Below are 25,686 nucleotides of genomic sequence, written 5' to 3' on the forward strand. Positions count from 1 at the left end.
GAAAAAGAAATGAGGTCCCCAGAAGGCTCCTGTTAAATTACAAGTATTATATCTGGAAGATGAAAACATTAGCCAGTTAGCCCAGACTAACTAATCCGGTAATCAGAGGAACAGGGGCAGAGGGCACGGCCCCGGGGCTGGGAGGGGGCCAGTGATCCACAGTGTGCCAGTTACCGGCCTGATCGCCTTGCTCCTGGGACTGCCCCTGCGTGGCAGACAGGCCACGTACCCTGACTGCAATCTCATTAAAACGAAGGGTTGGGAGAGTCCCCTGCCCAAGCTAATTGCCTCAAACAAGCTACAAGGTGCCGGAGCCCAGACAAAAACTTGGGACGTCGGACTCCAGGTTCCATATTCTTTCCATGGGAGCAAGACTGGGTGGAACCACAGTTCAGGGACCCCAGGCATCCTTCACAGAGCAGCCCACCTACTGTGTGACTTCAGGCAAGTCACTCAACCTCTCTGAGCTTTCCCAGCTGTAACAGCGCTCTCAATTCCTGCTCCAGGGCAGTGAAGCAAGTCAGAGCTAACAGGAGGAAGCAGCCCACAGGCATGGCCCCAACAGAGCTCAAGAAAGGGGCTGCTTCTTCCCCCACAGGCTCAAAAGTGGGACCACAACAGAAAGGCTCCACTGCCAGCCCACAGTTTCCCTGCAGGCCAACTCTGGCAGGAGGGAGCAGCCCCTCTAAGGGACAATGGGAACGTGACACACACCTCCCACCCCCGCTGATAGCTGCCCAAGGAGAGGGCTTTCAGCTGAGGCATGTATTTTCAACAGAAAACCTTTGTGTCTGTTTTAAAACAACATGACTCCAACACTTTACGTTTAGCACTTGTAAGTTCGGGGGTTAATGACCCTCTTCCCCCAGGTGACAGGGCAGCCGCTCTCTGAGGCAAGGGTGGGTGCTCAGCGTCTCCCAGGGGGTCCCAGCACCCAGCCCAGCCCTCCCTGTGTTACCAGGCATCGGTCGCCTGAAGGCGGCTGATAACAGCCCCGTGAGTGTGTGATCACAGGTACTGTCGCAACCCCACCTTACACATGAGGACACGGAGGCCCAGGGACCACGAGACAACTGCTCAAAGCCACGCGGCCAGAAGGCCACAGCGGATGTGGGAGAGCCTGATGGCAGACTAAGCTCAGGGGCTCCCGCAGCCTCCTCCGGAGTCGCCTCTGATTATTCGTCTCCTGGAGCACAGAGTGAATGACTCACGTCCACCTCTCTATGTCTCCTCTCTGCCTCCCTCATCCACGTTTAAACACACACCCCAGAAAGGGGGGACCGAAGGTGGTTGATAAGAACAACGCAGGGACCGCATTTAGGAAGTAGCAGCTTCCCAGTGGTGACCGTAGAGACCAGGGATGGATGCGAAGCTTGGGCGGCTGCGCCCCACTTTTGGCCCGGGAGAGGGTGTCCCTCCCTCCCAGCTGGGTGTATCACAGGCCCTGCAGGCTGTGACTTCACCTGCTGTCCTAGCAAGTGATGTTATAATGACAGCCTGGTGGATACAGATGTTGGGTTTTGATTTTTTTTTTTTCTTTTTAGAATTGGAAGGGGCCCATGTGATGATCTAACCCAAGCCCTTGATTTTACAGATGGGGAAACTGAGGCTCAAAGCGGCAGGGCAGTGAGTGGGAATCCAAAGCCAGGTCTCTGGACTCCTGGCGCTGCAGCTGCCTCTATGAGCTAAAACTGGACTGAGGCTTAAGCGGCCCCAGGCCAGCGTGTCCGAGCGCTCCCAAGGAACTGCTGAGTCAGCAGGGAACGGTTCCACACTTTTCCACCGGCAGGAGCCAAGAACGCCTCAAAAGACCAACATGTCCCCTGGGATTCCAAGTCCGAGGGAAGTGGGGGGCGAGCGGCCAGCGAGCAGGAGCCAGCATGGGCCCAGCCCTGGGAATTCTGGAACCCCAGGAAAACCAGGACGCGTGGCCTCGGCGACTCGCTCTCCACCGTGAGGGCTTTGGGGCGCGTTTCTGGCAAGTGCGCGGGCGCAAAGGGCGATGGTGCTTGTGAGTGGCAGCGAGCAGTGAAGGCAGGACACGCAGGGCGGCAGGCACAGGGCACAGGCAACACACACGGAAGCGCGAGAGGCGCGAGTGAGAGGAGAGGCTTACTTCAGAAGTTTGATATTACACATAATCAGCTCCTTCCAGTTGACAAAAATCATAGCAACCTCTTTCTCTGTCAGCAGCTCAGACTCCATCAAGGGTTTCTGAAAGATCTACAGGTGCAGAAAACGAAGCGGTTCAGAAGCAGACAGTGAGCCGCGCTCGGGCACACGCACGCGCCCCCTGCGGAGGGGCCCCTCCTGCTCCCACAGGGACGGCCGGACGGCGGAATTCTCTAGGGCGCAGTGGGAAGCAGGAGGCCAGCACCAAGTGTCACCTGCCCACTGGGAGGAGACAGGCCCAGCGAGGAAAGTGGGGCGGGAAGGTGCACGGGGTGTGGGCAGTCCCTGCATTCTCTCCGGCAGCATCTGCTGCACGGACAAGCCTCGGGCACCCTGAGGACGGCAGCCCCAGCCGCAGGGCCTCTAACAAGCAGTGACTGACTCCATGGCCCTGTGCACAGCCTCCTGGGCTGGGCCCGGACAGAGCCAGCGATGGCAGGCCCACCGCAAGCGGGGGCGTGCTGCCCTCTCCTGGGCTCTACAGAATAAATGAGCCCCTCCTAAGCTGTGTGGTGGGGTGACGCGCCGTAAATCGCAGATCTCAGGGGAATCCATGGGGTGGAGTCCCTGGGCTGCGAGGAGGTCAATCATTATCTGCCGTGGGAGACAAGAGGCTCTTCTGAAGGTTCGTTAGGGATGGGGGCAGCCTATCTTTGAAACAAACTTGGCTGGGCTGCGGCTGGTCCCTGGCAGCCCTATTCCATGTGAGTCCTTAAGCCGATGTTGAATCTGGCATATACCAGGACAACCACAGACGGTTGTACATTTTGTGCACTGCACAAAGGTGCCATATCTAAGGGGTGACACTCACATCCTAGACATCCTAAACTGTATATTTAATAATAGTCAAAAGCCTTGAGAAAAGGGCACCTTTTTAAAATTTGCACCAACGCTTCCTATGTATTAATGGCAGTCTTGTGGATAGCAACCCCTCTGTCCTCCTCTAGAACTGGAGGCCCCTGCAGTTTCCTGGATATTAAGACGACCAGACGAGATGGTTTCACAACTGTCTGGTGTGGTCATGGTGGTGGTTTCCAGACTATTATAGTACTTTTCAAATTGTAGGGCAGCCCTCAGCTCCAGCCCTGTAAATCTCTGCTTCCTAATACGGCAGCTTCCCGTGTAGACGGGCAAAGAGGCTCGCCACTGAAAAGCAGGAGCGCCCAACTCTGCACTCCCCGTCCTTCCAGACAGGTGGCCAAGCCCTGCAATGTCTACCTGGGAGAACAGATCAGATGCGGCATCGTCCCAGGCCAGGGGGTTTCATGGGGACGTGGGAGGAAACATCTTCATTCTCAGTGACAGCTTTTTCTCAGGGGTAATATGTAGCACTGGGAATAACTTGAGCCATCAGCCAGATGGCCACCATGTCCCGATGCCAACACTGCAGGCCAGGAGAGGACGGGCCTGGCACCATGGCATCAGCATGCTGGCAGCTGAGCTGCAACTTCCTCTGACTGGAGCCTAGACTCCCAGTTCACAGCCCACACGTGTCCATCCATCCACTCCTCGGGGACTCATGTGCCCCTTGGCATGAGCGATCTCTGTCCCCCACGGATGTGACTCAGCGTTGGCCACAGATAAGAATTTAACCATCTTCTCTGGGGTGAGACTCTCCTGTGTGATCTGCCCTGCAGATGCTCCCACACGTCACAGTCAGGACGCGGCCTCCTGGGCAGAGGCCCTCCCCCTCCCTGCTGTCCTCCCTCCCACCACTCCCCATTGCCATTACCTCTGTGACCAGCTGCAGGTCGTTCACGTAGTTCTCCTCCGTGACAATGAGTTCGTGGATGTATCCTTGTCGCTTTCTTTCAGTCGGGGTCAACATATCCAAGAGATGCAAGTCTGAACACCCTGGAAAACACAACCATTTGGGACAATTCAGGATAAGTCTGGACACTGAGATCCTTATGGCTGCTGGGCCCCATGTCCTTGCTCCAGCCCAACACGGTCATGGGTCGAATTGTGTCCCGCAACAAGACATGTTGAAGTCCTGACCCTCAGTACCTGTGAATGTGACTTTATTTGGAAATGGGGTCTTTTCAGATGCAATCAAATTAAGATAAAGTCAGGCTCAATTAGGATGGGGCCCTAATCCGATAGAACCAGTGTCCCTGTGAGAAGAGGATACAGAGACAGACAGGCAGGGATTGGAAGGAGGCGTCTACCAGCCCGGGCACAGCAGGGACTGCCAGCAACACCAGGAGCCAGAAGAGCCAGAACAGATGCTCCCCTGGAGCCTTCAGAGGGAACATGACCCTGCCAACATCTCGACTGTGGACCTCTGGCCTCCAGAACTGTGTGACAATAAATTCTTATTGCCTTAAGCCACCCAGTTTGTGAAATGAATACAGGCAGAACACTCCTACTTTATCAAAAACACTAAAATAATGTTGAGAAAAGACTTTGCAATAGTTGGCCAACACTTCCTGAGGGCTCACACCATCCATGCCCAGTGGTCGACTGCATTTAATGCTCACGTGTTGCACTAGAATTATCCCCACTTTACAGACGAGGAAACTGAGGCCTAGAGAGATGGACTCACCCCCGGTCTCTCAGCTCGGTGGTGGTGTAGACAAGAGCCAAACCCTGAGATTGACCCCAGAGGCCGTGCTCTACCCCGGACACTACTGCTGGACCCAGGCTCCGAGAGGCGATGGGTTCTCTATCCTGAGGCTGGCTTGTGGAGGGTGAGGTGTCTGTGCTGAGGCTCCTGGTGGCCCTGGGGACCAGGCGGATGCAGGATGCATCCAGACAGTGCTGGGGAAACTGTGCAGGACAAGGCCACTGCCCGTCCTTGTCATGGCCGAGCAGCAGGCAGACAGGGAAGCCCCTCCAGCTGCGCACAGCCCCGCTCGAGGCCACTGCACAGGACAAGGCTGTCTGAGGGCAAGGGCCACTCTGCTGCCCTGAAGTGTCATCTGCATGGGAGGTGGGCTCACCCTTGAGTCTGCTCACCTAGCCCGTTATGTCCAGGTTGTCGGCAGAGGCAGCCCCTGCCCCAGGCACAATGGAATGAGGGGTGAGGAGGTTCTGTTCTCCGGAGCACCCCACAAGCAGGCCTGGGCCCACCTATTCTTTTTATCAGAGTTCTTTATTTAATCACAGAAGCCAGACTTGTAAGATAGCCTGGGAGGCGCCGGCTGGGTCCCATTCCCTTCCTCTTCTCAGCCCCTCCACTCCCCACAAGGGGGCGCGATGGAGCACAATGCGGAAACGCTGCCTGGGATCAGCGGCTCTCAGAGTGTGGTCCCTCGGCCCCAGCATCTGCACTGCCATCGCCTGGAAGCTTGCTAGAGATGCAGTTACCGGCCCCTGCTGGATTGGCTCTGGGATGTAGCAAACTCTCCAGGCAACTTTTTAGGCACGCTGGAGTTTGAGAAGCCTGCTCTGGACCACCAAGGCTTCCGCAGAATTGCCATCTTCCCCCACGGGAGTTACCTGGGCTCATGACTGATCCGGTCTACGTGCTGGAAGCTTCTGCAAATAGAATGATCCCTCTGGGGCGAATGATATCATAGACTTCTTGGTAAATGCTTCCCTGCTCTAGAGATTAACTCTGGGGCTGGGGTGCTTCCAGCCCTCAGTTTTGTCGCCTCTCCTGGCCAACTGCCCTTTCTAGATGCTGTAGCTTCTCTTGCTGGGACAGGAACATCCCAGGACAGGCAAAAGAATGCCAGGAAGCAGTGGGAATGAGCTATCATTATATTAACACCCTCCACGCCCTTCCGTCCTAGACCTCACTCAGAGCCGCTGTCGTGCCGCGGAGCTGGAATACCACGGGGCGCAAGGTGAGCATGAACCTCTGTGCAGGTCCGCGGGTGCGTCTGAGCTTGGGCGCCCTACCCAGCCACCGGTTTGGCCCAGCTGTTCTTCCTGCCTAAGTGTGGTGATTGTCATTTATTAAAACAGCTGCATCAACAGCGAACTCTCAGGAAGGAAGCGAGGCACCGTGACTCATTCATTCGGCTTAGCCCACTTCTGCAGAGCGGCTATGCGAGCTCAGGTTTGTGGGAAGCTGAGTGATGTCACCGAGTTCTTTGACTTTTATTAGGAAAGTCACCCAGGAAACGGACATATCCTGTCCCTGCCCTATTTTTACCCCATTCTCCTGCAAATGAGTCCAAGAGCCCAGGACTCAGGCCATTTCTTGTCAAAGGGCCACATGCAGCCCTGGCCTGATGGGACTTGTGTGTCACCTCTGCAGTAGTCAGGACACTCCCTTCTTCAGGGACACTAGAATATTGGCACAGAGCAGTAGTTCTAAAAGTTACCATAGGCCGGGTGCGGTGGCTCACGCCTGTAATCCTAGCACTCTGGGAGGCCAAGGCGGGCGGATTGTTTGAGCTCAGGAGTTCGAAACCAGCCTGAGCAAGAGCGAGACCCCGTCTCTACTAAAAATAGAAAGAAATTAATTGGACAACTAAAAATACATGGAAAAAATTAGCCGGGCATGGTGGCGCATGCCTGTAGTCCCAGCTACTCAGGAGGCTGAGGCAGAAGGATTGCTTGAGCCCAGGAGTTTGAGGTTGCTGTGAGCTAGGATGACGCCACGGCCCTCTACCCCAGGCAACACAGTGAGACTCTGTCTCAAAAAAAATAAAAAATAAAAAAATAAAAGTTACTGTACACTGTGCAGTGACACAAAAATCAGGCTCACAGTGGACGCTGGTTGGACCGGTCTTCAGAATGTCCCTTTGAGAATGTCCTACAATTCCCTTGCAGAATCTGATGGATGCTGTGGGCCCCAGGAAACGCACACGTACAACACGCACAACATACACACTCATTTAGTACACTATTTTACCGGGTTCACAGGCCCTCTTGAAGCCTGTTCATGGATCTCATTCATTCATTTGACAAATATTTACAGATGTCCTACCAGGGGTCTATCACCAACTACACTGGGGACTCAGGACAGAAGAGGAGAGATGCCTGCCCCCCCCCAGAGGACAGCTAAGGACCTCAGGGTTCAGTGGTCCTCAGCTGTGGGTGACACTGCCGCCCCCACGCCCCACGCGGGGCTGGGAATGAGCGCACTCTTGGTCCTCCCAATGATGAGATGACTGCTGGAATCCGGCGGGCTGGACCAGGACTCTTAAATGACCTGCAGTATACGGGACAGAGAACTGCCCACCCCAAGTGCCAATACAGTAGCCCCCTGTTGACAAACAGTGACCCTACTTGAAACTGACAACCAGACCAAGATTATGCTCTGCAGCAAGGAGGCGTCAGTGACCAGAGGGACCAGAAGACACACTTAGAACAGCAGAGGAATTGGAAACAAGGACCTGGGAAAAGATGGCTGGCTTGCTTTGGATTTCAGAAGTTCTCCTGAGGCTTCAAGTTTTACCCAGTGAAAGTTGTGAAAATTCCAAGCCGGAGCAATAACAGAAGGTTCGCGGTAAATTTGGGCCATTGGCCTGAGAATCCCAGGATCCCGGGGCCAGCCTGGGACAAGTTGGAGGGCTGCTGCATGGCCTCCTGCTCCGGGCAGCTCTGGCCTCAGGCCCAGACACCCTGCAGGGCCCATGGCAGAGCTGACGGAGCCAAGAGGTCGGGAGGAGGCGCTAGGCACGTCTGGGCTGCTTGTCCCAACAAATTCCACCCCACATAGGTCCACCTATCAGCCTGCCCGGAGACAGGGGGATGGCCCTGATGACCTCTCCAGAACACAATGAAAGGCAAAGGTTTCATGGGGAGATTCGCCTCTGCGTTATGTGCCAACAATGTTGGCTTGGAGTGGTCTTCTCAGCCACTAAACTCTCCCGCGGGATGCCGTTCTAAAAATGCTGCTGCATGCCAGACCAAGAGAACCATTAAAGACTTGAAATAGGCACTCTGAACTCAAAAATATCCTTCCTTTGAAATTTTAATATTTAGAAAAACAAGAGAGCTTAAAACCTCCATTATTCAAGGCAGGGTAAATGGAAAAGACATTTCAAATAAAAGAGTTTTCTTTAGGGGTGGAGGGACGTGGCCCCTCTCTCCTTTGGGTACCAGGACAAACACGGTTTGCTGGCCTCCTTTCCCAGTGCAAAACGAGAGGGGAAAGCACAGCAAACGATTTTCCACGAACTTCTCGGCGTGATGAAGGGATTCTCAAAACTACAATCCACTCACAGCTGAAATAATATTGCAAGTAACTCCAGGCGGTTAAAAATGATCCCCATTACAGCCCACATGAAATTCCAAACCTATGTGCCGTCCCTTATGATTTTGCACAGTTAGACACATTTACGGAACGGAGGGAGCCGTGATGCCCCCGGAAGGACTGGAGTCGGGGGCGCTGGAGAAAAGTATGGGGGAAAAATCTTACTCAAAAAAGGACATCTTGTTCCCCTCCACTGACAGTCATATGAACAGCATGATTTCAATAATTTGTTTTATTACAAAAGTAATACGTGAACACAGGCTTCTTGTAAACGTCAAAGGCTACAGAGCATTTAGGGTAGAAAGTGCATCCCGCCCCTCCACACCTCCGAGCGTTCTGCCTTTCCCAACGAGCTTAGCTTTGAAAACCGAACCAGCCCCACAGCAAGCTGCCTGTTGAGCAAAGGAAATAAACAGGCCTCGTTCCTGTTATGAAAGGGCCAAAATATACAGTAAGTTGGTCAATAAATATTTATTAAGCTCCTGTGAAGTCCAAGAGACGCTGAAATAAGCAAGATACTGTCCTTGTCCTCAGGGAACATTGAAATTAACATAGCAAGCATTAAAGACGAGAGCAAGTGAGAGCCGAGCTGATGGGGGTGGCAGGACCTCAGAGAGGGGGCAGCTCTGCGTGCTTGGGGAGGCTTCGTCGAGGGGCCCTCCTGGGGCTGGGTGTCCACGTGGGCTGGGAGGCCGAGGCCACATATTGGGGGTGTGGGCACCACGTTCGCCCAGGCGCCAGGTAAACAGAGACGCCATGGGAGAGTAGGTGGGAAGGGGGAAGGGGCCAGATGATAGGGGTCATGATGCCGGAACAAGAGCTCGGAGACGAAATGCAGAGGGTCCAGGAAAGGGAGCAATATGGAAGCTCAGCGATGGCTTTTCACCTTTAAGGGAAAGGATGTACCGATGTCTCTGGGGACACTCAGCCTAAATCCTCTGGCTGAATGGTGCCCAGTCACCAGGATACGTGCTACTTGGGCTCCTGGAGGTCTTGTCTACACTGCAGGCTTCCCCCGACCTCCCTATCTCTCCGCCAGGTGAGCCTACGCTGCACTCACTGGATTCTCCTGGGAAAATGAATCTCACGGAGCTCCCTGCGACATCCCGGGCAGAGCCGTGTGCGTGGGGTGGCCTGCTGTGTAGGAAGAGCAGATGAAGCCCGTGTGGGTGTGACGTGAAGAAAGTTCTCTGGTCTAGCACTGTGTCCCTCCACCCTGCAGCCAATGCCTGAAATGCCAGCGCTCTCCAGGCGGTAAAGCTGCGGCTCCCTGGGCTTCAGGGAGGAGCAGGGCCGGCTGGGTCCTTGTCCTGCTATCCGCTGACGGCCCGGGAGTCCCAGGCCAACTCTGATGATCCTTGCCGAGTTGCAGACACTTCGTAAAGGACATCACTGCAAGTTGCCATCAGTCCTTGAGGCCTCCGAGTTGCAGATCCTTAAGATGCGATTTTTACAGGAGTCCGGAGACGCCAGTGGGCACGGAGGTGAGAGACAAAGGATGCCACCCTATGGCACCAAGACCCCAGTGGGTCCAGCAGAGCCCAGACAGCCCCCTCCAGCCTGGCCTGGAGACCCACCATGCCCCTTGTAGACCCACCATGCCCCTTGGGTCCCTTGGGTGGCCCCACTCAGTTGTCACCCAGGAGCTTAAAATGCCAGTGTGGATTCCAAATAAGCCTCGTTTTTTCCCAAGAAGGGGAATGCAGTCTACATGGGCTGCCAGGCAGTTTAATGGCTGCTGAGAAGTGGTAAAAATCAGAATCCTCTCAAGGATAAATCATCTCCTAATTTTCCATAAATATGCATGTTGGGGGAATGAAAGGGCACGTCATTCATGGCTTTGCAACTGGAATTCCTGGCAGGGTGTGACGTCCCTGTGGTGTGAATTCTGCAGCTCATTCCAGGCCCTTTCCGTCCCCACCCTGCATTTTCCTTCTCCCTGAGCTCTTGCTTTCCACGTGCCCTCCCCTGCAGTATTTTAGGTCTCCTTGGTGGCTCTGGAGACCAGTCCTCTGGGTACCAGGGCGGATCGACGTGTTGCAATAGAAACACAGGCACGTTTGGGTTGGACTCCGAGCCTCGGCGAGAGGGATCTGGGAACGTCTGGCAGAGGGGGAGGCATTTGGACTTCAGCAGGCAATACCGGGTGGGTGGGTAAGGCGAGGGGGTCAAACAGAGAGAAGAGCTGGAGCAAACGGGGCAGAGTGGGGTGTCCCTGGGAGCAGGTGGGGAGTCGGAAGCCGACGCCAGGCTGATGTTGAACCACGTGTGTTAACACAGAAGCCGGGGGCTGAGCGTGTGCTAACGCAGTGACTCCTCACTGGGATCCCAGGCGGGAGCTATGGCTCATCCCCCATTGAACAGACGGGGAAACCGAGGCACAGAGAAGGTAAGTCAGTTAATAAACAGCAGAGTTCATGCTCTTCACCACTGTGCCCCAGGCCTTGCTGGACGGGTGGTGCGTCCGTAACAAGGTAGCACGGACTGGGCAGTTCGAGCAACTGCCTTTTCTCACAGTTCTAGAGACAGGAAGTCCGAGACGAGGGCATCGGCAAGGCTGTTCCTCCTGAGGCCTCTCCGCTTGGCTGGCACATGGGTGTCTTCCTGCTGTGTCCTCACGTGGTCTTCCCTCTGTGCGTGCAAATCTCTGGTGTCCCTTCGTGCATCCAAATTTCCTCTTCTTAAGAGGACACCAGTCAGAGTGGATTAGGGCCCACCCGAAGAGCCTCAGGTTAACTTCATTACCTCTTCAAAGAACTTATCACCAAACAAAATCACATTCTGATGTACTGGGGGTCGGGGCTTCAACATATGAATATTGGGGGACACAATTTAGCCCTAACAGATGGGGAAGTCGAGTCGAGGAGGCCTTGGCTGCAGAGCTGGGAAGGTCTTGGCTGTATTTCGGGAGATCACTGTGGCAGCCGCGTGTAGGATGGCTGCGGGCCGTAGCCCTGAGACTGGCTGCACATTGGAGTCACCCAGTGAGCTTTTAAAAATCCCATTGCCCCTGCTGTGCCCCGGGCCAGTTCAGTCAAACTTGCCAGGGTGGGCCCAGGCGTCCATCATTCGTAAACTCCCACGTGGTTCCAATCTCCAGCCAAGAGAGAGAACCACTCGATCAGAGGAAAGATGGCTTGGAAATGACGCCTGGCATGAAAAGGGAGAGGGATGTGGAAACTAGATCTGTTCGGGCACATGGAGCATGACAGTTGCCACAACTGCTGAGCCAAATCCAGCCCTTGGCAGGTCCCTCAAGCAATTGTCCAAGGGGCTTGATGGCTGTAACCATAGATCGCCATCCCTGGGAGGCTGGCCACAGGCGGGCCCTGCGGCTGCACGAGAGGCCACACTGCTACCGCCGGCCTCGACGCCAGGGCCACAGCTTCAAAGGTCACTCTGCTCCAGGCCGTCGTTTTACGGATGGAGCCGTGGAGCACAGAGCAGAATGGTGACTTCCTCCGTCAAGGACGAAACCTTTGCTGGTGGCATCTCAGGAAATGGGGCCACGAGGAAATCACCGTTTCGAAGCGTGGGCCCGACGGTGGTGCTTGCCCTTTTCCCTCCCAGTAGACTCCCGCAAGATCGGGCGGAGAGGATGTGCTTGTTCTTGGGTCCAGGGCTGTCAGGGGCTGGCGGCTGCCAGTCTGGGTCAAGGCAGCCAAGTCTTCTCTTGACATGACCCTCGGCTGACCAGTCCCGGGGCAGCCTCGGCCCACGGGAAGCTCTGGAGGCCACAGCAGCTCTGGGCCGTCCAGGGGCAGGTGTACTTCTCAGCCCAAAGGAGCTTTCTTCAGAGGGGTCTAAGCACACACAGCCGGGTCCCTGGGGTCTCTCCTAACCCAGCAAACTGACCCCGTCAGAACACGAAAGGCGGCCTGAGCCCGTGACGCGTCCTGCTCATTCTCGCCAGCTGCATAGACCCGCCCGGGCCCTGCTTCCATGGCGCTTCCATGCTGGGGGAATGGGGAGGGAGACAGAAAACCAAATACAAACGTAAATATTATAGATGGTGTTGAGGGTGGTTATAAGAATGATGAAGGAAGTCAGCTCATTTCCTGTTTTAGGGTCTTTTCACAAGAATTCGGTTTTAATATAAGGATGCTGCCTTCCCAGGCACAGGCCACACGCGGTAGGGAGAAAGAACACTGTGCTGAGCTGGGGGGCAAGGGCCAGGCCTGGGCGACACCCCAGGGCTGTCCGCCCGGCACACAGGAGCGAGGTGCCATGGGGGGTGTGCAATGGGACAGGCCTGGCCCTCTGATCAGCGGCAGGCACGCGCCTGCAATAGGTCAGCTGCACAAGGTCAAGGTAGGTGCCGTCACTGTTTCTTCGCGCTGCTAATTGGAGGTTTGATGGGGATGAAAAAAAGGTGGACATGTGGGCCTTGCCCCAGGAAACTCACGGTCTAATCAGAGGGGAAGGAATGTCTACGCATTTATGTATCGGTCTTTCTGTCCGGTCATCTTAATACATGATAAGGAATTCAGGAAAGCTGGCTCACGGCATGTTCATGGCGCAGGAAGGTGGTGGGGAAATCAGGAGAGGCAGAGGCGTGTGGGCAGGGGAGGCGGGGAAGGTGGGGCACAGGTGTTTCCGGCTGGGGCTCGCCAGCGGCTTGAACTTGACGCAAAAATCCTGGGGCGGTGGTGAGAAGAATGTGGTGATAGACGGCTCTGGACAGGCAGGGTAGGGCTGGATGATGAGGGGGACTGTGGACCCAATCACCCACACACCAACCCCCGACTGGACGGGGTGGGGGGCACACACGAGCCCTGGGAGGTGGACAAGGCTGGCGGAGGTTGGGTCACGCCGTAAGGCTGGGGAAGGCTTCACGTCTACGCTGTCTGCGCACCCCGCACTTCCTCCCGACATGGGTCCAGTGGGACCCAGATGTGGCTTCTGACGTCCTCTGGGGGCTCCCATGAGGAACGTGAACTAAAGTGGTTTGGAGGTCAAAGGGGATTTCCAGAGGGCCGGTTGGAAAGTCACTGGGACAACAAAAGCCTGGACTTCTGTAAAAGGTCATGACAGTGACTCCAGGTGGCTGAAAGAACTAGAAGGGACTCTGGGCAACGAGCCTGGAGAGCCGCTTTGTGACCAGCCCAGCCTGGGACTCCCCTCTGCAAACCTGAAGGGATGCAGGGGTGAGGGAAGGCTTCCCTGGGGAGGTGATTGAACTTGAGCACAAATTTGTGCTCAAGTTTACATGAGGACAGGGCAGGTGAGAGGCTGGAGGTGGAGGCAGCAGATCAGGCAGGGCTAGCAGACCAAGTGGGAGATTTGGGTCTTTATCCATGAGGACTGGGAACCCCCTGGATAGCTTTAAGTAGAAGAAGTTGTGTTTCCAAAATAGGTCCCTGCCTGCCGCATGGAGAAGGCTAGAAGGAGGTGAGAGTGGGTGCAGAGACCAGGAGCGGCTCATTCACCCCAGGGCCTTTGCACGCACATGCTGTTCCTCGGGTGAGCAGGCTTGATACCCCAGGTCTTCATGGGCCAACTCCTTCTCTGCAGCCAGGGCCCCACCGTCATGGCGCCCCTTTGGAGGTGCCTTCCCAGGCCTCCCCATCAGCCACAGCCCTGGCCCTTTGTCACACTCTTCCCTTTTCATCCATCACTAGCTGGAATGACTCTGCTCACTTCTCGGCTGCCTGTTCCCTGCAGGCGTCTCCTCTGCTGGTGTTGGCTGAGCACAGCCCTTTCTACCGCCAGGCTCGGTCCAGATCCCTCAGGAAACTGGAGTAGGCTGGGCCCCTCCTGCTCTCACAGGCCACACAGCAGGAGGGGTGGGCGGGAAGGTGGGAGGGAGGAAGGGGGGGCTGGCAGTTGCACTTCTGCCCCTGAGGATGGGGTGGGGTGAGGCTTCCTACTGGATACCAAGTCAGTGGAGGGCCCGTTGCCGAGGGCTCAGACGTGTGGGGCCTTCCCGTGGGGCCTCAGGGCTCCAAGGTAACACCCAGAGAGGAAAGAGGCATCCCTGGCTTTGCCTCCTCTGCTGGGCAGACCGCAGTCCTGGGCGCTGCTGGAGGCCTGGCAAACAGAGGCCTCTCGGGGTGTATACAGACGGCGCTATGGGAAGCACCCCCTGGCAGAGCATGCCCCTTATCCAAGCTGCAGGATGGCTTAAAAAAACCCCAGCGGCTGGCATGTCTGGGGGCCTGAACGTTCCATTCTTTGCTGGCAAGAACACAAGGCCACAGAATGCCGTGATGGGAAATAAAGGACACAGTGACTCAACGCGTTTGTGACAGGTTTATTGTGGAGCGCGGCATGGGCCTGCCAACACAGCCCAGACGTGACATTTGAAAGCGTCACACATTCCATCTTCCCTGTTGGCCTCCCCACCGTTAGCGTGTGAAACACGGGCAGCTTGTCCACACCCACCGAGAGTCTGCTGAGTAGGCTCCGGTCTTAGGCCCAGAGAGCGTCCCTGCGCGTGGCAGGAGTGCAGGGAAGACGTTTAAAAAGCCGCTTGCCTCCACACAGGTGGCCTCCTGCTCGCCGGGGGAGGGAAAAGGGGCCGTGAGTTATGTACAGATTAATGGGGCAAATCTTGCAACGAGATGTCTGAAGATTTTTCAGGGAAGCTGTCCAATCTTTTTTCTCTGAAATCCCTGATCCATAAAAGCATGTTTTCTACTAAGTCTTAAAATGCACACGGCCCACCTGCTGTCCGGGTTTAATGCGAGAAAGCAAGCAGGAAGCCACTAGATTGCATTCCGTGATGCACCGGCCAGGCTCAAATGCCTTTTCTCTCCAGTAACGCGGCAACAAAGCTCCTGTCCGGTGGAGCGTGCTCTCTGCAAGCTGTTGTCATTCTCTCTCCGTATGTAAATGAGGACACTGGAGCACAAAGAGGTCAGGTCTTCTTGCCCAGGAACGCCCCACTAGTACTGGCAAAGCTGGGATTGGAACTTGTGCTCTGACCTGCCATCCTGGGTTGCTTCTTAGTCTCTCTGAGGGCCCAGGATGCAGTTATGCTGATTTTCCCCTCTGAATCTCTATCTTCCTATAGGCAGGAGGCCCATGGGAAAGTAAAATGTTCCAAAATTATAAGAGAAATGCAGTGGAGAAGCTGTGTTTTTATATGGCACAGGGCTTTTCTAGCGGAGGCCAGGAATGGAAGCTGAGAGGCTACAGTAGCACATGTTCTTACGCTGGCACGGGGCGAGGGCATCTCGGGCAAGCCTGTGTCTCTGGCAAACCCGCCCAGTCTAGGGGAGAAGAACGGAAGGTTGAGGCAGGCCAGCAGTGAGCTCGTGCATGGAAAATGTGCACCGGTGTGTTGGAATCCTTACCAACGGCTCCAAACTCCCACGGCAATCCCAGAGGCGGGTGAATCGCACGAGGGAAGAGGGACCCCATTCCCCCTCTTTCCAAAGATGCGGCCACTGATTCTGCGCAGGCAGGGGCTCTGAGGCTCTGGGAAAGATCGGGCTGCTCTTCTCAGACGGTACATCTAGAAAGAGGACTAGCCAGGGAGTCGGAAGAGCTGACTGTGAGGACCTCCCTGTGTCTCCCCAGACCCTCGGAGAGCTCAGCTATCAGGGCAAGGCTCGTGCCCAGTGTTCTCTAAGATCTCGACCTCAGCGGATAAACTGCACCCCACCCCAGGCTTTTCGGCACTTTCTGGGTGGGGCCTGAATACCACACAGTGGATCAGTGTGCGTGGGTGTGTGGGGACAGGGGCCAGAGGGGAAGGGACAGCCTGGGACAGGAGGGGAAACCAGGGGCATCAGCGAAACCGCTTCCTTAATGAAAACCGGCAACTGAGAAGTGCTTTCCCCGCTGCTGGGTGAGAGTTCAGTGAAACCGCATCAAGAGAAGGAACTGGTCAACTTTTAAAAATATGTTAGGCTGAGTAGAAGGAAGGGATGCTTCCTCCTGAGGCTTGCAACATCGCTTGGAAACAATGTGCCAAGCACATGTGGAAATTGCAGCTGTCAGCCTCTGCCAGAATCTTCTAGACAGTGGCATCTACCTGCTTTCTGGCTGTACCCCGACCTCACTGTTACCAAGCTACAGACGTAGGCACTTAAGTCACCTGTAAGTCAGTGTCTCACGGTGTCTGCCACACACACACACTGTTGATGCCATAAAGTAATAAAATAATAACATGGTAGCTTCTAAGAGGTAACATGCTTAACAGAAAGTTGCATGGACACTATATATATGTAATCTTACAGCTGATGCTCATTGTTTTACAAATAAAACCTTAATTTTTGTGAATCAGGTCACGTAATTTAAAAATGCCTGGGGAGCTTTCAATTTAAAGAATAGACTCTTCTTAAGAGGCTATGGAACTCTTTGAAATGGAATCGCTAGCTACACATCAGGAAACATTCTGGAAGTATGGTTTTCATATGTGAGGTTTTCTTAAAGAAGGGTCCAAGAGAACGCTGGCTGGCTGAAGTGAAAGTCACATAAGGCTCTAGTGACCTTTGCCCTTATTATGTTTCCCTGTCCTACCAGATCCAAAATATCAGACATTGTGAAGAAGGGGCTCTTTTTCCTTGCATTTCGGGGATCATGGGCATTCAACATAGTTCTCGGAAAAGTTCTCTTGGGTATTTTTGGAACTAAAAAGGATGAATATAATTTATAATTTTGTTAGAAGAAAAAAAATATTATCTCAGAAATCATTTTCAGTTTTCCAGGAAGCAGGACCGACAGTGGTTTGCTGTGCCCGCTCCCCGCACCGTTACCCGAGCGTGCGCTTCCCCCACCCGGTGCTGGAGTGGAGACTTAGCCCAGATGAAGGTCCCTGGTCCCCAGCCTCCTGCTTAGACCGAATGAGCAAGAGACTCCAGGGGCAGCCCCTTCCAAGGATACTGTTGCTTTTGGGAAGCTCACGTCTAACGGGAAAGGAAACTGGAGAGACATCTTGGTTTCCTCTGAGGGTGATGTGGCGTGTCGAGAACTGAGACCCTGTTGTTTTGCAGACAGTCACTGGTTCATTTGGTCCACTCATTCAACAGGCATTTTTTAGTACCTAACCTATCATGTGCAGGTGATGACATATTGTACTAGGTTGAACCATATGAAATTGCTGTTTTCATAGGTAAGAATTGGCAATTTCATATGGCTAAACCTACCATTTAGAAGGTTTTCCTAAGCTAGTGTTACTAAGTTTTTCTTCTGATGGTATCAAAGGCAGCATAGAGATAACCCAGTTACCACCATCTGCAGTGGGAGTCTGGGTCTGCCCGGGTTCCCTTCCAGAAACAGGGCAGACACTGGTTTCCACCACACACATAATAGTGTCGTATTTCGTAACTTTACGAAGACCCGAGTCATTGCTTTAGACCAGCTTCTTCCAGAAGCCCTTTTATCTGGGGCTTGGGGAGCCCAACCACCAGGGTTCCTCAAGTCTCCAGGCTCTGCTTTGCAATGTGGAGAGAGACGGCTGACCCAAGGCGAGAGATTCCTGAGCGCACAATGACGACCATCTCGTTTGGACTCTTCTCGTCTAATGCCACGGAGCAAAACCGTCCAAAGTGCAGTTGCAAATATATTTGCACAGACCAATATGAAATTAAATGATTTAATGACCAGTTAACAAATAGCTAACAAACGAACCAAACCTGACACCTTTACTCTCTGGGGCCAAAGGAGATACCTAGCTAATACCTTTGCTAATTGATTAGGAGATGCTTTCTCTCCCTTTCGCTCAAATTTTTGCTAACCAGATTCTCTAAGAATATGACTAAAGCAGTTTAATCTAATACCAAAGTGCAGAGAGTATGGGGGATAATCAAGAATAAGAAGCTTTTTGAGTCCGGGCATGGTGGCTCACGCCTGTAATCCTAGCACTCTGGGAGGCAAAGGCGGGAGAATCGCTTGAGACCAGGAGTTCAAGACCAGCCTGAGCAAGAGCGAGACCCTATCTCCACAAAAAACAGAAAAATTAGCCGGGCATGGTGGTGTGCGCCTATAGTCCCAGCTCGTCAGGAGGCTGAGGCAGGACAATCACTTGAGCCCAGGAGTTGGAGGTTGCAGTGAGCTGTGATGATTCCACTGCACTCCAGCCAGGGCAACAGAGTGAGACTCTGTCTTAAAACAAAACAAAACAAAAAAGATTTTGAAATAAAAAAACCAAGGTTCTGGGGTACTTTTTAATGCTGCAGTTATATGATATGAGCTTATTACGTGATTAAATTTACTCAACAGCAGTTGCCAGAGCAACTTTATTGGTTATGAGCAATCAGGTGAACATTAACCACAGTGGCCGGGGGGCGAGACCAGGATTTCTCAACCTCAGCTCTGGTGACATCTGGGCCAGATCACTCTTTGTTGCGGGGGCTGTCCTGTGTGTTGTGGGATGTGGAGCAGCACCCCCTCTTTCCTGGGAACAACCTGCGTCAGTTTCACAAACCCAGAAGAAAGGCTAGGGAGTGACCCAGAGAGATACTCGAGAGTGAGTTATGCAGAGTATTGTAGTATTACCCACCTTGTCAACTGTATTCCTTCCAGCCCAAGCCTAGACTGGAGAAGAAAGTCTGGCTTATACAGGTGAAGGGGTCTGGGGGAGCGGGGGGCTTGCTGACTCGAACGTAGCGACACAAGGAGGTGGGCGGGCTGACAGTGGGAAGGATCTCCTCTCTGCCTACCTCTGGGCCTTTGCACGCCCAACATCTCTGTCTACAGCAGCCATTTCTCTTCCCCGCTTCAATTGGCTCTTCCTTACCCTTCAGGTCTCAGCTTAAATATCACTTCCTCCTGGAAGGTTCTCCAATTCTTTCCCTGAAGTCAATATCCCACCGCCCCCCGCCTGGAGGGCGATGTACAGCCTGCTCAGAGGTGCCTTACATGCATACTTTGAGCACAGAACTTAGCACTTCATCACACACACATACCATACCTACTTATATGGACTGCAGGAGTTTGGTTTTCTGCTTGTTCCTTCCATTAAAATATAAACTCCATGAGGACAGGAACCCTGGACTAAGTACCATGGTCTAGCTAGAAGCCAGCAGGGACCCCAACATGCGGTAGATGTCTTCCTAAAGACATCTGAATTCATGAAGGAAATAGCTTGTCAACTGAATGGCAGGGGCAGGGCCTACTAAGTGAAGTTCCTGCGGATGGAATCAAGCCTGTGGTCATCGTAGCAAACAGCTGCACCTATGTGTACGCTGGGTAATTTCTGCAAAGGGAACCAGACTGCAGTGTGCCAGGCAGAAGCCAATCCTGAAGAACAATATGGAAGATGTGCCAAGTTTCTGTCTTTAGCCACATATTTTTGGGGTGTTCATCAGCCCCCTTATGATGATACAACTTTTGGACCAATGTTTTGTACCCTGAGCCAAATCACACACTTTCAATGTGTCAACAACATATAGCAAAAGCCCAATGAGACCGTTAACTGCTAAACTGGGTGGTAGAGTTCTAGGTTTCAAAACGGTATTATAAGGAGCAATGGTTTCCATATTGGTCAGGGAGCGGGGAAGCAAGGGGAGAGGAGGGCCGTTCAAGGAAGACTCGGTGAGACTCTGATGAGGTCTGTATCTCAAAGAGCACATGTCACAATCGCCACGCGGGCAGCAGGCCACCTGCTGACATCTAGTCTGGTTCCCCAACACCACTGCCAGGTTCCAACATCAAGAACACAGAGACACTTCCATCTAACTTTTATATGAAGAATTTAATTATCTATACACGTAACTAATTCGAAAGGTTGTATTACAGTTGTTAAAGCCGCAGGTTTATATATTTATATATTTTACATTCATATCCAGGAAAATACTGAAGCGCAACCGAACGGGGAGGAGCAGTCCCCGCTCTCTGCACCATGTGAATGGAAAAGGACCCCTCGCGACGCCAGCACAGTCTCCCGAGGGGACGGGGAACGGGAGGGGAGTACACATTACAAAGTCATTAGTAGGACAGCTAGATTGTGCTTGGGGCTCCCCCACCCCATTTTCTGTGCTGTCAGCAGCGGGCATTTTTATTGAGAGCTTCCAACTCGGGTTTAAAAGACAAACAGGGCTTCGGCTACAGCACATCTAACACATAAACGGACCATGAGCTTCATTTCATATTAATCTGTAGAAATTCCACAGTCTAGTTAAAAAATGTAAACATTGGAAATTAATTGCAGGGAGATTTCTATACATTCTTTCTTGTCAAGAAAATTACTTGTTCAAAATATGTCATTCCATGAAAAGCAATTGGAAGAAAACGTCATGTAACAAGACTAAAAAGAGATTGTAGGTTTTGTGGATGGTAACAACCTCAGTGGTGTTGTCTGCTGATTTTATGGTATGAAAACACGCGAAATTAAAAACCCAAAACAAAACACCAACTCAACCAGATAAATCTGAGACCAAACAAAAACACAGAGTGCTGTCTCATGTGGCTACAAGGTCACTGTGCAAAATAAAATTAATGCAATATGATTAGAGCATCATACAAGGTAATAGCTTTTGCCATGGAAAGAACTAATTTCTTATGTACAGGATGTATTACATGCTCAACAAGGTACATCTGATACAAACAAGCACAAAACACCTTCTGTTTAATTGGGCTCATTCTACACGTTTTTAAAACAAATATTCTAAACTCCTCTGAAATTCTATAGTGGGGGAAAACCCCAAACTACACAATTTAGTTGGTAACACTGGACAAAATGAAAAAATACATCAAGTCTCAGATTTATGGACATTTGGAACAATTTTTAATAGCACATGCAGCATTCCTTGATAGTGGGTCTTTTTGCAAAACCAAGATAGCAAAGAAGTAATTTATTTATTTTGTGTATTAAAAGGCTAAAATATATATTTAAAAATAATTTTAAAACTATTGAAAGCACCTGTGCAAAGGTGGGGGGAAGTCAATTTGAGTAACTAGGAAAGCCACAAAAGGACCCACTACCCTGTGTAATTTTGTAATTTTTGCTCCTATCTCTGCAAGTAATAACTCAAACATTGCGATCACATGCAACTAAAGTAAAATGAGGTAAACTGCTCTGCAGTGAGTTCTTCTACTCAGAAGGCAGTAGGTGATCATGCTGGAAGTCACATGATCAAGGCTGCATCTCCCATCATCCCTCTGGGCAGTGATATGGGATAGTGGGTCTCTTTGAGGACTTTCAAGCCTGAGGGGGGGATGGACAACATATGATTCCTAGAAAAAGGAGGAAAACAACACATAAGCAAAACAAAACAATGAGCAAAATTCAAGCTAGGAAAATGAGTCAGGCATGTAAACAGCATGGTGCCAAAATGATTTAAAAAAAAAAAAAAAAAGGAAAAAGGGGGAAGGGTAGGGAGGGGACATGCTACAGAAGGAATGAAAATTAAAAAAAAAAAAACCCACGAGATAAAGTCTTGCATTACAGAAGGTCTTCAAAGAGACTGTTGCAAATGCAGCAATGGTCTAGCTTTAAGTTCTGCAAACAAAGCTCAGCAGAATCAGAGCAATGCTGCATGTTTTACCGGAAGATACCAGAGAGGCAAGGCAACAGAGCCGCCAGGGCACTTACATTGCTGGCTTGGGTCCATGTCTGTGGTCAGCTTCACGTAATTGGACGGGAAGAGCCCCACTTGGCCGTTGACTTCTCCTTTCCACCAGTCAGGGTCTTCCTTGTTGAGGACGTTGATGATCTGGCCCTTGTTGAAGGCCAGCTCGTCGTCATTTTGCGCGGTGTAATCGTACATCCCGATCACCTGGCACACTGCAGGAGACAGGGCTGGTGAGCAGCTGCACGCCTGCCGCGGCACGCGCGATGCCGCGATGTTTTCAAGTATCATTTCTGGCCTTTCAGAAGAGGCGGAAATTAAGTGGAAGTGCGCTCATGGGCTTTTTACAATGTGGGCAGTAGAGGAAGATGAAGAATTAAAAACCAAGACAACAGCAAAATTTTCACACTACGTCTTTGGTTTCTATAATATCTTCCTCTTTCTCATGTTTACTAGTCAGCAGAAAATTTACAGTGCGAACTGAACGCCTTCATTTCAAGTCCGTGCAACTCATTTATAATGCTGACGCAGGAAGACTGGCCCCCACCCCAGGACAGCTGCACAGACTTTACTATAGTTTCTCTCTCTTTTTTTACGGTGGAAGGTAATTATCATCCCAAAATTCCAAACCTTAGTGAAAAGCAAAATCAGTGTTTTAAAAAAGATTATTCTGCCATATCCTCGTGTCTCAAAATTTTGCCTCAAAGAAAGCAATCTCCATATGCAAGAACAGTTTTTCTTCTCTCATTTTCTCTCAAGCCTACAGGACGTAAAATTGTTCTCCTTCCTTGGCATTCCTACTTCACATAAGTCTGTGCAGTCAGGTCATAGTTCCCGATTAATGTTTCTTAACCAACCTACATATATATAGGTTTATGCTTTTCAGATCCTCCAGCTAATTCAATCACTTCGGCAAATGACGTCAGTGGGTTTCAGCCAACCCAATGAGGGGTCTGCACACTAGGTGGGGTGGATGCCACCAGGGCTCCCCAGGGAGAGCAGATCCAGCTGGCACCACAGCCCTCTGCCTACACGAGGCTACAGGCTCAAGCAAAGAGGCCCAGCTGGGGTCAGCATTCCTCACAACAGTGGCCAATCCTTTAACTTCTTGCAAAGGCTGCCAAGTTTTAATCTTATTTCACTGGAGACATAAAGCATAGACATTTAACCACAAGGTATCAGAGCAAAAATTCCACACTTTCCACAAATGCCACCCAAGAATTGGTGGCTTAAAGACCTACAGCAGAAATCTGCTCCTCTAACCTCACCCTTCCCAGATATTACCAAAGCATCTAATTTAGTCCCTTCAATCAGAAAATAGCCAACGGGGTCAACTGCAGTGCTCTGGTCTTTCTCAGTCCCTAGGAAAGTGTGGACAACATCCTGCCCGTTCAGCGAAGCCCCCTCTGCTCACAGGGAGTTATTTTAGTCTTCAGTGAACACCACATTACAGCCAACAGACCCCCGTGGCCTCCAGCTCCGCCTCCTAACCTCGTAAGACCCCAGCCATTTATTTTTAGGTGTCCCTTTCTGTGGTCTCCCCCGCCCCATCCAAATCCCAACTTAAATAGCTGGAAGGAAATCAAGACAAAAATCTGGCTTCAATGCCACGGCATTCATGACTCTGTAGGACGAGCGTTCCAACAAGGGCTCTGTTGTACCCAGCACAGTAAAGCTACTTAGATATTTGGTCCTTTTGAAAAACATATTCCATATCACATTACTTGGGTGTCAGTCCCAGCAAGGACAAGAAGTGCTTACAGCACATCTGAAAAAATCCGAGATATTTAATGAGAAAGTTGAGTGGAAAAACTCAAGTGCCATGCAGACCAGGTGCCAATTAGAGCCTGCAAAGTCCTTACCTGCCGGTAAAGCCGCTGCCTTTGGTGGCTCTGTTGGAGTGATTTTGCTCGTCCCGGGGCTTAGAAGTTTTACATAATTAGCTGGGAACCAGCCTATCTGGCGCTTTTTCCCACGTGCCTGATAAGAAAAGAATTATATCAAAAAATTTTAAAAGGTTCATGTTCTCTTATAATAGTTTGCTTTGTAACAGAGCACTTATGCAAAGTTTACATATAACTGAAAGACAAATGGTATTAACAGTAGAATCTATGGATTACTATGTATGTCACAAAAACAAAATACTGTACCTAAAATTCAGATTGTGGCAGTCATTGGTCATCAAAGCCTGGAATATTTTTGCACGGGCTAGATTGGGTGGATCGCAAATTCAGGATATACTGCAGTGTGTCTAGGATAGGAAATTCTGCTCGTAACATTGGTATTCAGCTGCTAATTTCAGGTAATGTAGAGGTTATGGTTAATGCCAACATTTTATGTGGGTTTTAGGAATAATAATAATAATCATCATAGCTGTCAACACTGAGTGCTTTTTATGAGCCAGGCCCTGTGCATATATCCACACAACGATTTCAGAAGGATAACACTATTACTATTCTCTATTTCCAGATGAAAAAAGTAAGGCCTGGAAAAGTTGAGTGACAGTCCCAAGTCCACAGGCTCGTTAGTGGCAGGCTGAGATTCACTCAATTGTCTGTGCTGTTCTGTATGGGTCATATGCAACCTTGGATGCAAGGTAACATACATGCAGATACACAGAACACAGGGAGTCTCAACTTGATACTGTTTTCAAAAACTGTCAGGAGCACCCACGTGACGGCGACAACCACAGTTTTTACTGCCGTTCCCTTCTCCTTTACTTCAGTCTGACTCAACAGGAGATCCATCTATGGGGTGTTCGCCTGCTGAGTGCTGTTGGAAAGGGACAGCAGATGACAGGGAGGAACTGAGGAGAAGGTTGGTGAGCTGGGGCTTGCAGTCATGACACAATCCCATGAAGACTCAATGCAGGGCCCAGGAGAAGGGCTGTGTCTACCCTTCTGCACTCCGCCAGGAAGAGAGACTGCCAACACACGTGCACGAACATGGTACCACTCCCGTGCACTCACAGAATATGTTTGGAAACAAGTCTCTGATAAGAACAGTTGCCTATGGGGCAGAGGTGGGAGGGAGACACGTGTATTCCCTTTTGTAACTTTTGAACTTAGAACCATGTGAATATATTATGTATTCCAAAATAAGGAAATAAAACTCAAAGAAAACTTCCCCTGCCTCAGCCCTGCCCTGCCACCTGCCAGTCTATCAAGAGGGATCCCTCGGGGTCACTTGAGAACACAGATCAAGTGTCCTTTCCTCGTGGTCTGATAGACACGCCCTTGGCTCGAGGACTAAAGTTTTTTACATTTTTTTTAAATTTGTATATATTATTCACTTCAAAGGGCAGTCCAGAAGGACTGAAGCTTTGATGTTCACAGTGAACCTGCCCGTGGCTGAAGCCACTTGTTTACGAGTCTCCACCTCGCACACAGCCATCTGGCTCTCACGGCTCCGCTCGTCCCTCCGCGTCTGCAGCTGTACAGGACACGGTCATTGCCTCGTCCACACCGGGAGTCACAGTGGTGACAGCACCAGCAGCTAACCCGCATGGCAGCTCAGCCACTTTATTGCGAGTTCTGAGAACCATCCAAAACTCTCTTTTGAGCTGGGTGCTAGGTGCTCGAGGCCTGAAAACCATGGCTGCTGCCTTCAAGGATCAGCTACGGGAAATAAGAAATATGTGCGGAAGCAAAGCAATACGAAATACTAAAGAGTGACCATGGAGCTCAGGGGATGGGGACAGCACAACTCCACAGCACAACTGACCTGCAAGAGAGACCTGCAGGTCAAAGGGCAGGCACGTTAACAATAGGAAGTGGATTTCTAGGACTTGGCAGGTCAGATTCCTGAGCCAGGCAGGAGGTTACATCTGGCCACTTCTTCCCGACAGGGTTGTTTTTTTTTTTTTTTTTTTTTGAGACAGAGTCTCACTGTGTTGCCCGG

The 25,686-nt window shown here is 51.6% G+C and overlaps 1 protein-coding gene across 1 annotated transcript in view; it reads right to left on the reverse strand.

Moving 5' to 3' along the window:
* The window catches only part of ITSN1 (intersectin 1 (SH3 domain protein)), a 222,442-nt gene that overhangs the window by 19,689 nt on the left and 177,067 nt on the right, over window positions 1–25,686 (reverse strand). Inside the window, exons 27-30 of the mRNA XM_012657331.1 lie at window positions 23,649–23,766; window positions 21,810–22,001; window positions 3,905–4,026; window positions 2,117–2,223 (exon numbers count right to left, since the gene is read on the reverse strand). Of these exons, the coding sequence (XP_012512785.1) occupies window positions 2,117–2,223; window positions 3,905–4,026; window positions 21,810–22,001; window positions 23,649–23,766 (539 nt within the window). The remainder of the gene's footprint in view (window positions 1–2,116; window positions 2,224–3,904; window positions 4,027–21,809; window positions 22,002–23,648; window positions 23,767–25,686) is intronic.

This window comes from Propithecus coquereli, unplaced genomic scaffold, assembly GCF_000956105.1.
Source record: "Propithecus coquereli isolate 6110/MARCELLA unplaced genomic scaffold, Pcoq_1.0 Scaffold54, whole genome shotgun sequence".
Lineage (NCBI taxonomy): Eukaryota > Metazoa > Chordata > Mammalia > Primates > Indriidae > Propithecus > Propithecus coquereli.